A 16560-nucleotide genomic window follows, 5' to 3' on the forward strand; every position below is an offset into this window, starting at 1 on the left:
CTTTTATTTTACAGAGTTAGGGACTCTAGGCCACATGGACACAAATCCTCTGATTAAGGCTGGAACCTGTGTACACTTTTACTTAGCTTGAGCATCAGCCTCACTGGGTTCAGCAGAACTCACTACTAAGTAAACATGCATAGGATCAGGCTGCATGTTCAGATTCTTTATACCTAGGGTAGTAGCCAATGTTAGTCCTACATAAAGTGGAGCCATTTAAGTGAATGGGACTGAAGTTGGTTGTGACTAACTTAAGACTCATTGATTTCAGTGGTCTACTCTCTATAGGACTAACATTGGATACTACCCTTAATGTTATGCTTCTCCATTTATCCACGAAAACCTTAAAAAAAATATGGAAGAAATCCTACAGCTTTCTAAGGGAATTTCCAAGTATCGACAACCCTGGTCACTGAGCCATCAACAGTTCTAGCAACTACTCTGCTTCTGAAACTTTGGGTGATGTCAGAGGAAATGGCTGCAGCAGCAGCCAAACTTGGGCTGCTGTTGCCTCTCACAGCTTTGGCTTATAGAGGCAGATATAAAGGTGTTGACAAGCTTCCCCCAGTTCTCAGATCTTCCAACTGAAACTCTATGACAAACTTGATTCACACTTTACACTTTTTGATGTACTTTAGAATGTTTTAATCAATGTATACCCAAAAACATGTATGGTGTCCCTTTGGGAGCTTACTTTATTGCCCACTTTCCCTCAAACTTTGGACTTCTTTTCCGGAAGAAGTAGCTGCAATTTTTAGCTTTCAGGCTGCTACAAACTAAGGAACTATGCGGTTGTTTATGTGCAGGACATACTAATTTGCTCCCTATGGACCAAGTAGATTGCAGGCTGCCACTCAACCACGCACTGGGCAGTTCTGTGATGTTATGGAGAACACAGTCTTATTTTTTACCATGAAAACAGCAAAGCACTTTAAACACCAGAGTCTTGTGGCACTATAATGGCTAATGTATTTATTATGGCATTAGCTTTCACAGACTACACCCCCACTTCTTCACGTACATAAAGAGTTATCCTAAGTGAATATTGGTGAGCTGAGTAACATATACAGTGTAATTTTAAAAAGACACCTTATTCAAGCCACAGGAGACACTATGTATTGCAGGGCAGCTTTTTTGCACTGAAACCTGTCTTTCTGCATTAATTTTCTATGTTTAACACCTTCGACTTCCCCCGCTTCTATTTATTTTTCAAAGCACACCTCCTTCAACCATTCCACTATACAACACGAAACCTCAATTAACTGATCCAAAGGACTGATATAAAGGCATAAGCAAAGTTGTTTGTTTGCTACGTGTTTTTCCTGCCCAAGGAACTCAGGCTAACACATGATCTCTGTCTTACACACACACACTTACATTTTGTCCTCACAACAATCCTGTGAGGTCAGGTACAAATACTGGCCCAGGAAACTTCATGGCTGCTAGGGACAAGAAACTTGTTCTGCACCCAACAAGGTATCCAGTACACCATGTTGGCTGCCTGCTGCCCATATCCAGGAACAAAAGACTGAAATTTTGTTGCTTGACAAAATGATACAAGTACCAGACTGCAGGTGGTGGAGTGGGGTGGAATCCACGTTTACTGTAACACGCATCATTCAAACAATTACCTTGTACCCGATACTAGGTAATGCTGACCTATCCCAGTTCAAAGGATAATTTGATGCTTGAGCTGGAGTAGATACTGAAGCTGGAAGAGGTACTGGAACTAGAGGAGATGCCGGAACTAGACGAGATACTGGAGCTACAGGAGATACTGGAGCTACAGGAGATACTGGAGCTGGACCACCTGTGTGGCTGTTCATATGCAGAATTAAAAACACACACACACAAAAAACATGGGTGAGAATTGTTAATCTGCTCTTGCCTGGTTCAAAGACTCATTGTATTTGGGAGATACTAGAGAAACCATGAAGGACCAAAATAGGGGAAAAAACAGGCTCTGTGCAAGATGCTTGTAATTATTACTGAGACAAGAGTGAAAGCTGGCATGGGCCTTTGCCACTTAGATGAGAAAATTTCCTGCTTGTTAAGAGGCTGTGAAGATCACAGTAGCTAGAAAAGCCACAACATACTTGGTTTTCTTTTGAGAAAAGATACTGATATGATGTGCAGGTTGATGTGACCGTGAGACAAAAGAACAGGTTGCTTACCTGTAACTGTGGTTCTTCGAGTGGTCATCTGTGCAGTCACACATACGGGCTCTGCGCCTGCGCGGAGTCTGCCTCGGAAAGAACTTCTATAGCGAAGAATCTTGGCGGGAACCCCTCCCCCGCTGCGATGTGCGCATGTCTGAGGGGTTCCCGCCCAAACCCTCAGTTCGAATGAGACCCCCTTGCGGCCTCAGTACCGAGGGATACTGTTTTCAACTTGTCTGTATGAGATCCTTCGTACTTCCACCTAGAGGGGTAGGTGGGTGGGTTGGGTGACTGCACAGATGACCACTCGAAGAACCACAGTTACAGGTAAGCAACCTGTTCTTCTTCATCGTGGTCTCTGTGCATCACACATATGGGCGATTAGCGAGCTAAACTTACCGGAGGTGGGTAGGTGGTTCTTTTAGTTGCAGATGGATGATAGCACTGCCCTGCCGAAAGTGCAGTCCGCACGTGCTCTGATGTCCAACTTGTAATGTTTCATGAAGGTGGTTGGTCTTGCTCATGTCGCTGTTCTACAAATTTCTGGAATTGAAATTCCTCTTAGAAAAGCAGATGATGTCGCCATTGCTCTTGTTGAATGGCCTCTTACTGCTGTTGGAGGTTCCAATTTTGCCAATCTGTACGCTAGTTGAATTGTCTGTACTAGCCAGGACGATAGTCTCTGTGCTGATACTGGCATGCCCTTTTTGCTTTGGCCATAGCATACAAAAAGGCGGTTTGACTTGCGGAATTGTGCTGTCCTCTCTTTGTAGAAGGCTAGGGCGCGCCTTACGTCGAGCATATGTAGGGTCTTTTCTAGTTGTGACTTTGGGGATGGAAAAAAGGTAGGTAACACTATGTCTTGGTTTAGGTGAAAAGTCGATACTACCTTTGGAAGGAAGTGTCTGGTTTAAGTACGACTTGATGGTGCTATATAAATAAACAACAACAACAACAACAACAATAATAATAATAATAATAGAAATGGTTCTTCTATGCAGAGTGCGCATAATTCACTGGCTCTTCTGGCTGATGTGATAGCTACTAAGAAAACTACCTTCCATGTTAGTAGCTGTAGGTTAGTTGTAGCTAGTGGTTCGAATGGTTTTTGTGTTAATTGGTGTAGTACCACCGAGAGGCTCCACGATGGGCATGGAGCCCGGATGGGTGGGATAAGATTTTGCAGGCCTTTTAGGAATTGCTTTACCCTGGGGTGTGAGAAAAGGGTGTATCCTTCAATTTGATCATGGAATACTGAAATGGCTGCTAAGTAGACCTTAATTGAACCAAACTGCAACCCTCCTTCCTTTAAATGTATTAAGAAAAATAGGAGATGCTGAACTGAGCAGCTTGATGGGTTGAATCCTCTTTTTTCTGCAAATTGAGTAAAGGAATGCCACTTTCTATTGTATGATGATCGAGTTGATGGTTTTCTGGATGCGTCTAAGATGTCTTGAATCTTTCTTGTAGTATCGGCATCTACTGGGGAAATATCCTCCAAACTGTGAGGTGTAGCGATTCGATGTCTGGGTGCTGGATCTTGCCCTGGTTCTGGCTGAGTAGGTCTGACCTCACCGGGAGGTGGTAGAAATTGTGCTGAGACCTGTGTAGAAGCGTCGTGAACCAGTTTTGTCTGGGCCACCACGGTGCTAGTAGGATGCAATTTGTGTTGTCCTCTGCTATCTTGGCTAGGACTCTGGTGATTAATGGGAATGGGGGGGAAATGAAATATAGGTGGTAGGTCCAATTTTTCATGAAAGCGTCTCCCATTGACTTCCACCCTTTCCCCCCTCTGCTGCAGAATTTGTTGCAGACCTTGTTGCTCTGTGTGGCAAACAGATCGATGTTCGGTTGACCCCAGAGAGCTATGATGTCTGCTAGGATTGTGGGGTGTATTTCCCATTCGTGTGCTGTGCTTGTCTGTCTGCTCAGCCGGTCCGCTAAGTCGTTAGCGATATCTTGCGGCGTATACACCATTCCCATATTAACAGGGTTAGTTTTGTCAGTGGGAGTGATCTGGTTCCGCCTTGTTTGTTGATATAGTACATTACGGTTGTATTGTCGGATGTGACCTGTATGTGGTGACCTCAAAGGTTTGAGTCGAGTGCTCTCAATGTCTTTTGAACTGCTTTGAGTTCTAGAAGATTGAGATGGGCTTTTCTCTCCCTGGCTGTCCATATTCCCTGAACTTTTAAGGGTCCACAGTGTCCTCCCCATCCTGATTTGGACGCGTCTGTCATTATGATCTTTGTCGGTGTGGAGATCCCGAAAGGAATTCCCTTCGATAGGTTTTGTTGACGGGTCCACCACTTGAGAGATCTCTTGACTCCATGTGGCAGCTTTAGTTTGAGTGTCCTTGTGTCGTGCCACGGTTTTAAGATTCTTGTGAACCAGGGTTGAAGGCGTCTCATTTTTAGACGTGCGAATGGAATAATTAAGACTGTTGATGACATGAAACCTAACAGTCTTTGAAGGTCGTAGGCGTAAGTTTCTGTCTGCTGTAGAACTTCCTGCGTTAGAGTGATAATGTTCTCTGCTTTTTCTCTTGGCAGGAAGACTCGTCCGGATGGGGAGTGGAGTAGTGCTCCTATGAAGAGGATCGATCTCGTTGGATTTAGATTGGATTTTTCCTTGTTTATCTGGAGACCTAACTTGTGGAGCAGATGTGTCACTTGGTCTATGTCGTGGAGTAGACTTTCTCTTGAGTGGCCAACCAGCAGCCAGTCGTCCAGGTATGGGTGTACGTGGATGCCTTGCTTTCTTAGATGCGCGCACACTACCGCCATGCATTTTGTAAAAACGCGTGGAGCGGATGAAAGTCCAAAAGGGAGGACTGTGAATTGAAATGCCTTTGTGCCAATTGTGAAACGAAGGAATTGCTGGCTGTGCTGGTGTATGTCGATGTGAAAATATGCATCTGGTTAAGTCCACTGAGGCAAACCATGCATTCTTGGTTAGGAGAGGGAGGATTGAATTTAATGATATCATTCTGAATTTCTTTCTTGTCAAGAATAAATTTATGTCTCGGAGGTCCAAAATAGGACGAAGCCCTCTGTCCTTTTTGGGGGATGGTAAAACCCTTGGTTTCTTTGTGCTTTTGGAACTGGCCTTATTGCCCCTTTTCGAAGCAAGGACTTGACTTCTGCTTTTAGGGTGAGGGAGGGGGGCGTTATCCTCACTAACCTCTTGGAGGCATGGAGGTGAACTGCAGGCCATAGCCCTTTTCTACAATGGCTAACACCCAGCTGTCCGTGGTTATTTCCTTCCATGCATGTTTGTTTGCAGTGAGTCTGCCTCCAAAAGGTGTGGTGGTAAGGTTCTGTTGTTCTGCGCTGTTGGTTGGCCGCGAGTCAAAGGCGCCGCTTGTCGCCACCAAATCTTTTCCGTTGATAGCGCGGTCTTGTCTGTCCTGTGAAGTGGCGTCTATTTGGCTGTGTGGGCTGCTGCTGCTGCTGCTGCTGCTGTTGCTGTGATCTGAAGTTTGGTCTGTTTGGCTGGGATCTGTTTGGCTGGAAAGACTGTTGTCGGTAGCAATGTCTTGGTCTTGGTTGTTGTGGGAGCCCAATGCCCATCTTTCTTGCCGTGGTTTTGGCTTTTTGGACGGTGTCCATGGCTTCATCCGTGCTGGCGTTGAACAGACCTATGCCATCAAATGGAAGGTCCTCAAGACGGGACCTCGACTCCTGTGATAGACCCGCTGATCGTAACCAAGCATGTCTCCTCAAGGCGATTGCTCCAACCATTGCCTTGGTGCCGCAGTCTGTTTGGTGTCGAGCTGTTTGTATCTGCTGGGTAGCTAATTTGGTGGCCTCAGTCTGAAATACATGTGCCAGCTCCTTGTATTCGTTTGGTAAATGGTCGCAAAGTCTGCCCATTTTTTCCCAGAGGAAAAGCTGGCAGCGACTCATTGTCGCTTGGTAGTTTGAAATTTTTTAACTAAGCGCTGCCGATGAATAGGCTCTGCGTCCCATTTGATCTAACTTGCGCCCTTCCCTGTCTACAGGTGCTGCGTGTACTCTTCGTGTGCGACTCTGGGTCGCCTCAACAATAATAGAATTTGGAGGTGGATGGGTGAATAGAAATTCCACATCCTTTTCTAGGGCTCTGTACATGTTGTTTAGGCGTTTTGAAATTGGTGCCATCGATGCTGGATTTTTCCATGATTGTTGGACTGTTTGAAGGAGCGTTGGTGCGAAAGGAATTGACACTGGAGCTGTGTACTCGGTGTGGATGACATCAAACACCGGGTCCGTCAGTCTTTGGGCTTGCTGCTGTGTTTCCATGCCTAGGGATTGAGCCATCCTCTGCATGTGGTCTGCGAAATGGCCCAAGTCTTCTGATGGCAAGATTGGTTTATTGGGTCCTCGACTTGTGCCCTGTGAGGCTGTCGATGGTGTTCTCGATGCGCAAGATGTGGTGTCTGAACGGTAACCGTCCGTATCTGAGCCTGGTGATGTTGGTTGATGTAGTCCTTGGGCTTCCGTACCTTCTTGAATGGCTGCAGGAGGTACAGGCTGCCAAGCTTGCGAATGAGTCGCTCTGGGTGGGAGTGGAGGTCGATCTGGTGCCTGCCTCGGTGTCGAGGAGGCTCTGATTCTTGATGTCGACGTCTGTTGTGCGATCGCATGATCTTGCGTCTGGCCGCCAGTAGATGTTGCTGTTGGTCTGCGTGCTCTGTGATAATTACGGTGATACTGGTCTCCTTGCCATTCCTCGTAATATTGTGTAGGTCTAAATGGGAGGTATTGTTGTTGCTGATCGTCCCATTCGTATTGTGGAGCGTGAGGTCGGCCTCGATGGTAGGGATAGTGATAATCCTGTTCCTGAGGATACTGACTGGCCGAGGAGCGTATCGATTCCGGTGGGCTATGTTGTCCTGGCTGGATGTGTTCTGCAGACTGTAGTCTGGGGGTCCTCGGTGAGCCCCTGATAGACATGCTTGGTTGTCTTCCGCTCTGCCCTTGCGTGGGTGGGAAGTCTCTAATTTCCCCCTCTGATGTTGAGGGTCGGTTTATGGTGTCTCTTCTAGGTGTCGATGTCGACGCCGACGGTCGGGCTACGACGTCGACCCTAGGCGTCGATGCCGGTGAGGTTAATTGAGGTTGAGCTATTGACGCTAATGGTGGCGTCTTTGATGTCGAAGCCCCAGCATGCGTCTTTGTTCTCTTTTCCCCCTGCTCTCGCTATCCGGAGCGTTTTCTCTTCCTCTTTTTTGTCTCAGTTGCCTTTGGCTGTTTTGTCTTTTTTGACGGTCTCTTAGCCAAGGCTGCTGTTTGCGCTCTCCCTGGGGTCGGAGGGTTAATTTGTCGAACTATCCCTGACCTTGTTGGTGAGGTGGGAGTTGGGCTTTGTAATGCCTCTCGCGCTAGAGCTGGAGTCAGAGTTGCCATACTTGGGGTCTCGACTGCTCTTAATGCCTTCTTCCAGAGCTCTGCTCTGAGTTTGTCAGCACGATGCTTGCGCGTTTGTCTCGAAAACGCTTGGCAAGCTCCACACATTTCCACGTTGTGGCTTTCTCCTAGGCAAGTGAGGCACAAACTGTGTCCATCTGCAGTTGGGAGTTTGCTCCCGCAGCGTGTGCACTTCTTGAATGGGGCCCGGAGGGCCATGTGCCTGAAGGCGGTGATCAAGGGTCGCAATTCTGAAGAGATGTTCTCTACTAATCCTTCTATTGTTATTATAATGTTTTAAAACTTAGCTATTCTCTTTCTATCTCTAGGTAACACGAAGTTGTTCCCGACGATGCAGCCGCTATGGCGGTCGAAGAAGAACTGAGGGTTTGGGCGGGAACCCCTCAGACATGCGCACATAGCAGCGGGGGAGGGGTTCCCGCCAAGATTCTTAGCTATAGAAGTTCTTTCCGAGGCAGACTCCGCGCAGGCGCAGAGCCCATATGTGTGATGCACAGAGACCACGATGAAGAAGCTATGATGCAAGGATTATTTACATTTCTGCACTGGGAAATGCTGAGGATATGCAGTGGGCATAGAAGTTCCACCTCCAACCTCAGTTTAAAACTGACCTGAATGCCTTGACTTGTGTCTGATCACAATAAGGACCTCAACTCCCATCAGCCCAAAGCCAGCATGGTCAATGGTTGGGAATGCTGGGAATTGTTGTCCAAAACATCTGAAGAACACCAGGTTAGGGAAGGCTGCTTTATTGCTCCCCTGTCTGCTTCTCTCTCTCTCCCCCTCCCATCCCTCCCTCTTCTGGCAATATAGCCAAGTAACTATCACACCACAAGCACTCTAAAGTAGCATACTGCAACCACAAGTAAAAAGTTCCTGTGGCCAAGAGCAGTTGGTTATTCCAAAGTGTGCAATAAACGCTTATGTAATGCAGGGTGGACAGAAAGTAGGTCAAGATCTACTGGCAGATCTCTGTGTGATTGCAGTCAGTTGGAAATAGTTCCTGGGTCCCAATTGGTTAACAATAGCAACAACAATGAAAAATGCTTAGAGTAACAAGAATTGGACTTTGGGGCAGAATCGAACGGGGCACATAAGGGAGCTCTGCCAACCTGCCTCCTTCCAGAAGAAAATGTTTATGCTTGTTTTGGGGCTTCCTCTAGGAAGTGTTGCTGGTGTAAGCGGTGGGTCCTGATTGTGCAACAGAACTGGTGGGACCCACTGGTTGTGGAAGGGAATTGACGGGGTGGAGGGAAATCAGCAGGGGTGCAGCTGCCCCACTGGATTCTAGCCTTTTAAACCATCAGTTCAGTTCCAATAGTGAAAACAAACTTCTGGGGCTCAGCATGTGCTCAGAGGCACCCATCTTCTGTTTTGCACCTGGCTCTGGTTGGTAGATCCTGGGGTTCTACGAAGAAAACCGAAGTAGATCACAAAGTAGTGTGCTATCTCCAATATTCGAGGCCGTAAGCCTGTGTGCACCAGTTGCTGCGGAACATGGGTGGGAGGGTGCTGTTGCACCATGTCCTGCTTGTTCATCCCTGGCCGATGGCTGGTTGGCCACTGTGTGAGCAGAGTGCTGGACTAGATGGACCCACGGTCTGATCCAGCATCAGGGCGCTTCTGATGTTCTTATGATCCAACAAGCCTGGTCTGCCCAACCCTGACCTAAGCATTCAATCATGAACTTGGATAAGCCAAAGAAAGATGCAGTTTATCATGAACAAAGACAATTTCATACAGGGGGTAATCTGCTTTATGAAGCAAAAGATCCTAAGGATGTTTATTTAAAGCATTTCTACCCCCTCTTCAGCCAAAAAAGGCTCCCATAGGAGCTTACACCGATCAGTAATAGGACAGTCCCTCCCCTCTGGGTTAAAATCTAAGAGACAACACAAAAGGAACTGGGAGGAAGTACAGGGTGGGGGAACAAACTCAGACACTGGTTCTTAGTTACATTATCAAAATGTTGATGTTATACCCTTTCTTTGTCTTTACATCTTCAGAGGAAACAAACTTGGGGCGCCTCAGGACCTCTCTCTTGGTTTGGTAAAGCAAGTTGGTCTGGATCATGTCTTGAAAGAGAAGAGAGATGTTTTATGTAGCAAGTCCAAGAGGCAGGACACTTCTCATAGAAAAGGGTTGCTAAAGCAAAGGGTCTGCTCTTCAGCCACCGGAAGGGCAATCCGAATTAAATGGACTTCTGCCTCCAAGGGAATTCAAGAGCGAAATGGCAGCTGTCAATAATGCTTCTCTGAGCACCCTTGCAGGCCATCCACAGTAAGCTTAAGAGGGCATTCCTGGGCAATATTAAAGATGGCGTTGGAACATAACATGTATCTCTTAGATACACGGGCCTTCTGGAGATCTTTGAACACACCACAGCCAGGTGAAGTAAATCAGCACAGTACCTTTAAAGCTAATCTCATAATGTTGGGAGCCTGCTGTAAACTGGATACCACCACTTGGATCTGCTAGGAATAAATTCTCCAGATCATCAGAACCTAAATCTGAACCTTGGTGTTTTCCATCCTATACAGGAGAAATGTGAAAGAGTAACACACAAAGACATGTGGAAATATGGCACACAGCTCCCCCTTCTGGGATGAAATTCTTATATAATACCACTGACATACTTCAATACACTAAAAATGATACAAACCAACAGTTCTAAAACACATTAAAGCTGGTTACTGGTGCATATAAAAAAAACACGAACTATCAAAAGTATGAGAAGTAGACAAAAACGAATACGGTATTTAGAAAATTGTGAGACATCATTAGTATAATAAGATTGAGGGGAGACATGATAGCACTCTTCAAATACTCAAAAGGTGGTCACACAGAGGAGGGCCAGGATCTCTTCCCAGAGTGCAGGACACGGAATAACGGGCTCAAGTTACAGGAAGTCAGATTCCGGCTGGACATCAGGAAAAACTTCTTGACTGTAAGAGCAGTACGACAATGGAACCAGTTACCTAGGGAGGTTGTGGGCTCTCCCACCCTAGAGGCCTTCAAGAGGCAGCTGGACAAGCATCTGTCAGGGATGCTTTAGGGTGGATTCCTGCAATGAGCAGGGGGTTGGACTAGATGGACTTGTAGACCCCTTCCAACTCTACTATTCTATGATTCTATTATTCTAATACATCATGCATGTGGATTACCCATGAAAGACCCGTTGTGTTACATGAGCTTTTTCCAGCTAGCCACAACAAAGGCACCTTTCTTTGTTATATTTATGCTTATTTTTCTTCCAAGAAAAACATGTGTTTTGGCCTCACAACCACTGTAGAGAATTGGTTACTCTGAGAAGCCATGACTATCATAAAGTCCAATTAATATGTAATGTTGGGCGTATAGGAAACACTTGCCCATGCAGCCAACATCTCATTGCAACAGAGTTCTCAGTGTGAGTTAGTACACCAGAACAGCAGCTACACTGCATACAGGGCCCAAGCATCTTTTTTTTTTTTAGGACCCAAGCAACATTTTGAGGCCCGATATAAATTTGTATCACCCCCCTCCCATCCACAAAAATACTACGATTTTCTCCCATAGATACAATCTCAAGAGTCACGAAAGGAAAAAATAATAATACTGAAATTATACTTTCTACATTTCTGAAATGTGGCCTTTTCTATCATGCCCCCAAAGCACACTCCTTACGTTGCTATTTTTGGTTCAATGTAACATCTAGCTTGAGGAAGAGTCCTACAAAGCTTGTTGGCTATTTTGTAACTTTCTGGTTATCCTGTGAATGTTTTGGGTCTAATAGACCCAAGCAACAGCAAACATTTTATAAGTAGAGCAATTTACTTTAAAACGTTATTTTTTCATTGCAAAATCATAAATTATCTCCCCATAGAGCTGGGTATGTCAGTATGCTGTGTGTGCTTACTAGTCATTTACTTAGATATATTTGGGCCTGTCAATCCCACCAGGAGAACTCGCTCTTGTTGTTCCTGATCATTACGGAGCTTCCCCCCACAACTGTTGTTCCCTCCTGCTTATGCACAAGGAATTCTGGGACCAAACATTCTTAAGAAAGCACGGTCTTCCAAACTAAATAATTCAATGGCCCCTAATAGTTGACAAGTTTTCCATCCCTGCCATAGAGAAACACCATAGATCCTTTTACTTTCTAAGAGAATACATGAAAGTAGCATACATTGGGGGCAGGGTCACTTAGGATGCCAAAAAAACAGAGTTAAAGAGAGGCCTCAGCTTCACTTTTTCAATTCTTAACAACTCAAGACCAGATTGCTTTTTAGTGCAGATTTATTTGATGCAACTTCCACTGCGGCCAGAGTGCGCAGGTGTTTCCATCATGGAAGTCAGGGAGACTTCATATTAAAATAAAGGTGGCACTTTGTCTCCTCTGTGAGGGAGGGGTGCATAAGACCCCAAGGCTCTACTAATCTTGAGCCTATGTGAGTCAGTGCTGCAGCAAGAATTCCCCAGGATACCTCCAACAAACAAATTGCATACTGACCTGGTTCCCATATTCAATCCATTGGCCCAGTTCATTCTTCCAGTACCAAAGCCACTTGGTTGTCATTACAAATTTTGCAGGTTTGGTGACGGATGATGGAGTGGACAGGCGCCGAACTGGAGCACCGTTACAAGTCATGGTCCTGAAATTAATGTCTGGGTCCCAAAGACTATGAAAATGAAAAAAGGAGAGGTAGTGTCCAATTCTGTATGGGCACCAACTATTTAGATTAATTGACCTTTCAAATGAAGGAAGTCATGATCGTCCAAATCAACATCCCATCTAGATCCAAAGTTCTCTTCTCCAAACCTGCTCTGTTACAAACAGATGGAAGTAAGCCCCTGAGGAAATGTTATTTATTGATTGATAACAAAGAAAAGCCAGGGTGGCAGAAGGTACATCTGGATCTACTGGTAGATCTCTGGGTGATTTCAGGACATCAGCAAGGATTTCTGACTCTCAGATAACTGCAAAAAATGACTCCCCTCCCATCCAGAACTGCACTGGTGAGAGGAACAAAGCTTAGGGTAACCAGGAGTGGATTTTTGTCTGGAAGGACTATGGTACTCAAAACAAATCCCTCAGCCAGAACTCTTTAGTTCCAAGCATGTGTCTTTTGCACCTGGTTCTGGTTGGTGGATCTAGAAAGTCTGCTAAAAAGAAGTAGATCCTACAACCCTCAAGTCTGCCCACACCTGCTCTTGTCTTCTTCTTTAAGTAGCCACAGAGGCCCAGGAAGGGGGGTGGCAGGTTAGTTAATGAGCTACTTGTCTGGTCACCCACTTCCAATGGCACCACCTATGGTAGATCTTTCTCAAGCATCAGATTCAAGTCCCCAACCTAAAACAAACAGGCAGGGCTGTTATGCATATTGAGGCAGGCTAAGGGTTCTCAGAATTCCAACTCAGCTATATGGGGCAGTTACCTGATAGTATCAATTTCTCACTCCAGACATTGGGATCAAGGGAATAATCTTCAAGCCAGTTGTGTCCCTGAGTAGATGGATTTACTATCTGCTATTAATGCCTGAGGTGGGAAAGCACTGTACTTGGCCGACTCTTCAGTCATAGTAAACCCTAACCACTCTCTTTGATGCTGGACCGTTCGGCCACCACCAACAGGACATAATTTTCTAGCTGAACATTCTTGTTTAAACAAGGATAAATGGCTGCTGGCTACTAGATACCCAACAACTGTTTGGCTGGAAGGAAACATTTTAGCAGCTGGAATATAAATAAGCAGATAAAACAAAAGTCTGGCTGTTGTTGCTGGTTGGAAAGAAGGAACCAGGCCGGAGAAGGGTATATTTTGTTCTTGCTTTTCTGGAAGTTATACTGTGTATCACAGATTAACAGTGGCTGTCTGGCTCCCTGCCTGCCCACTGTGGAAGAAATTGGAATGTGAGTCTATACCTGTTCTCATAACCAGGTAAAGGACAAAGAACTAGAGTGTGAGCTTGACCTGTTTGTAGACCAGGACAGTGAGGAATACTAATTGTATTCAAGATGCTTATGCACCATGACACTGCAAGAAGCAACGTGCCCACTAGCTTAAGGCCTTGTAACCCTTGTTCCCCACCCAGCTAAGGCTGTCTGTGCAGAAAGCTGGCTGTGTTGAAGAGATAAGAAAAATATGCAAGTCGTTTACGCATTTATATGTGTAAAAGTTGTTCACACTGCCTGCTTGCTGTATTTGATTGGTTGCTATTTGCTGTATTTTGATTGGATGTGTATCCCTTATTCTAACGTAATGATTGGTGCCTTTTTGGATCCACCAGTACCCTATACAATTGTGTGCTTTTGTATAGAGACAGTCTCACTTTAGGCTCGCCTTGAGCGTTGACTCCTTTTATTGCTTGAAGTAAAACTTTCCTTATAGAGACGGAGACGTTGTCTTGAGATTTCTTGACCCCCACTGAAAGATCCGGAACAAAGGGGGGTACGGGGTTCCAAATCCCCCCACGCCCACTGGTGGAAAAACTCTGTAAGACTCCAGTATTCTCATCATACAAGGAAAACACTCCTGTAAAAGGCTCCCCCTGAAACGTCCTTCAGTACATGTGCTGTTACAAGTGAATGCCAATCCATCACCAATGGCCTCATGGCAACCATCCTGGGAAATTCGTAATCTTCCAGTTTAAAAGCTGATTCCTACAAGTGATCCACCATAGGCAATGTGGGGTGAGGAACAAGCAGCTTGTCTCCCAACCTGCTCCCCATGACGTTGGGCCCTTGGGAGCTACTTGAAAGAAAAACACTTTCACATGCTCAGAGTGCTTTTCTTTATTCACAGTCAATAAAGAACATTTCCACATGGGCTCTCTTCCATCTGTCCATGAAAAGAACTGGGGTACGGAAGAGGGCCAACAGCCACTCACATTCAGGAGGAGGGTCTTTGGCCCATCCCATCTCCCCCCCCCCTTTCCATTTCCAGGCAAGCACTTCTCTGCAACCTCCTGTTGCAGCAACTACCCACCAAGCATGTCAGTGAAATGGGGGCATTTTGCAGATTGAATGAAAGAGAACTTTCATTATCACAGTCTTTAGTCAGGAAACACAAACAGTACTTGGAAATTATAACCGACTCAAAAACTGGAAATTAAAGTAAGACTGCGTGCATACTTGAAAATAAAACAAGCCACATTTCAAAATCAGTAACATGTATTTCAGCAAAAACATGTTTTATGGGCATTTCTGAGAAATATGCCATTGTTTTTGTTTCTAAAATTTTATTTTATTTATTTTTATTTATTTACATTTATATACCGCCCCACAGCCGAAGCTCTCTGGGCGGTTTACAACATTTAAAAATAGTAAACATTAAAAGTATACAATTTAAACACACACACACACACACACACACACACACAATCTAACATGTGGGGTAACGTGCACGTCCTGAGAAGCACTTTGCACCTGATTTTGGGTTTTGGTGGCGCCACGGTGTCCCTCTAATTTTAGACAAGGTTTTAAAGGACTTGAGATATTGCTATAATGGCTAAATTGAAGCACTATCTTCAAGCTCTTCTAAAACGTGATCAAGCGAAACCCTTTTTATGAGATTATGAAAGCCTGGGGAAACTTGCAGCATCTATAATCTGTGTAATTGCTTGAACAAAAAGAAATTACAGAGGTTTATTACGGTGATGGCCAGGAGAAAAATCCCATACTTCTTAGTAGTGTAATACCATTTGGAATTGAACAAAAAGGCCGGCTGACTTAGTTTTTCACAATATAACAAGAACACCGTGGCTGTATCCCACATGGAGATTCCAGATGGTAACTGGCCTGCTTTATTAATGGAATTAGTTATACTCTGGATCAGTTGATAAGAACCTGCCCAAGAAATTATTTGGCTTGATTTACATTGGAATGACAAATTCCATGATAATATTCAAGATTATGTGCTGTTCTCTTTAATTGTTTTCAGGTGCTTTTGTAAATACATATAGTGAGAGACTAAATAATTTCCACGAGGTTTAGAAAATTATATTGTACAAAACATGATAGCCATGTCCTTGTGATACTATGGTAACGTGTGGGATTAAGAAGGAGGGCACCTTTACTAAAGGAAAGAGGTTCACAAAAAGAGACTTGGGCTTAACTTCATGGGAGTGGATACAAATGGGAGTGGATACAAACTTCATGGGATGGATACAAATTTCCACTAGAACTTTTCACAGAGAGGGAAAGATCAACTACATCAATACCTGTTAATATTTGGGTCACAATAGGCCTTTTCTATTTCTTCTCTTTTGGCAATATCGTTCCAATTTCCAGTATATATTTGCCATCGATAAGGCAGATCGTAATGGATCATGTTGCAGTTATCTGCAAAGAGAACAAAAAGAAGGGCTCACAGGATGTTTCAACTGATAACAGAACCTCAGAAGAACTTGCCTTTCCATTTTAATAGAAATGCTGAAAATGGCTATCGTTGCAACTAAAAAACAATAAAGTTATGTTAAAAGCAACAGAAACAGAAGCATATAAACAGACAGGAGCAGCAAATAAAAATTTCCGAAACAAGTGAGAAACAGTCATAATCAACTCCAGTCAAGTTAAAAACTTGCCAATATAAAAAGTGCTTGTTAAAAGGCATTGAAATGATGGGAGCAAATTCATCCCCCAGGAAGTGATTTCCACAATCGCAGTGTCACAATACAGAATGCCCTATCACTTATTCCAGTCAACCATATCTGAGGGCCTCCCAACTCGTCACAGTAAAAGATCATATGGAGAGATATAATCCTTTCCCTATCTTGTCCCAAAGCCATTTAGGGCTTTAAACGTAATCACCAGCATTTGGAATGAGGTTTCAAAATGAACCAGTAACTAGTGAATTGTTTCATACTCATCCGCTTAGCTGTGAAGCTGGCCCTGAATTTCCTGGTGAAATCAGTGGGTTTACTCCAGTAAACCAGGATCTCTGGTTTACGCCAGGATCGCTTCTCAATCCTCCCAGAGTGCAGGACACTGAATAAATGGGCTCACGTTAA

General features: G+C 44.7%; 1 protein-coding gene across 1 annotated transcript in view; it reads right to left on the reverse strand.

The window, feature by feature from the left end:
• LOC134403846 (zinc finger CCCH-type antiviral protein 1-like) overlaps positions 1-16560 on the reverse strand; it is a 64875-nt gene that overhangs the window by 16997 nt on the left and 31318 nt on the right. The window contains exons 6-10 of the mRNA XM_063134358.1: positions 15772-15892; positions 12063-12231; positions 9982-10102; positions 9552-9645; positions 1632-1818 (exon numbers count right to left, since the gene is read on the reverse strand). Of these exons, the coding sequence (XP_062990428.1) occupies positions 1632-1818; positions 9552-9645; positions 9982-10102; positions 12063-12231; positions 15772-15892 (692 nt within the window). The remainder of the gene's footprint in view (positions 1-1631; positions 1819-9551; positions 9646-9981; positions 10103-12062; positions 12232-15771; positions 15893-16560) is intronic.

The sequence above is a fragment of the Elgaria multicarinata genome, chromosome 9, assembly GCF_023053635.1.
Source record: "Elgaria multicarinata webbii isolate HBS135686 ecotype San Diego chromosome 9, rElgMul1.1.pri, whole genome shotgun sequence".
In the NCBI taxonomy this organism is placed as follows: Eukaryota; Metazoa; Chordata; class Lepidosauria; order Squamata; family Anguidae; genus Elgaria; species Elgaria multicarinata.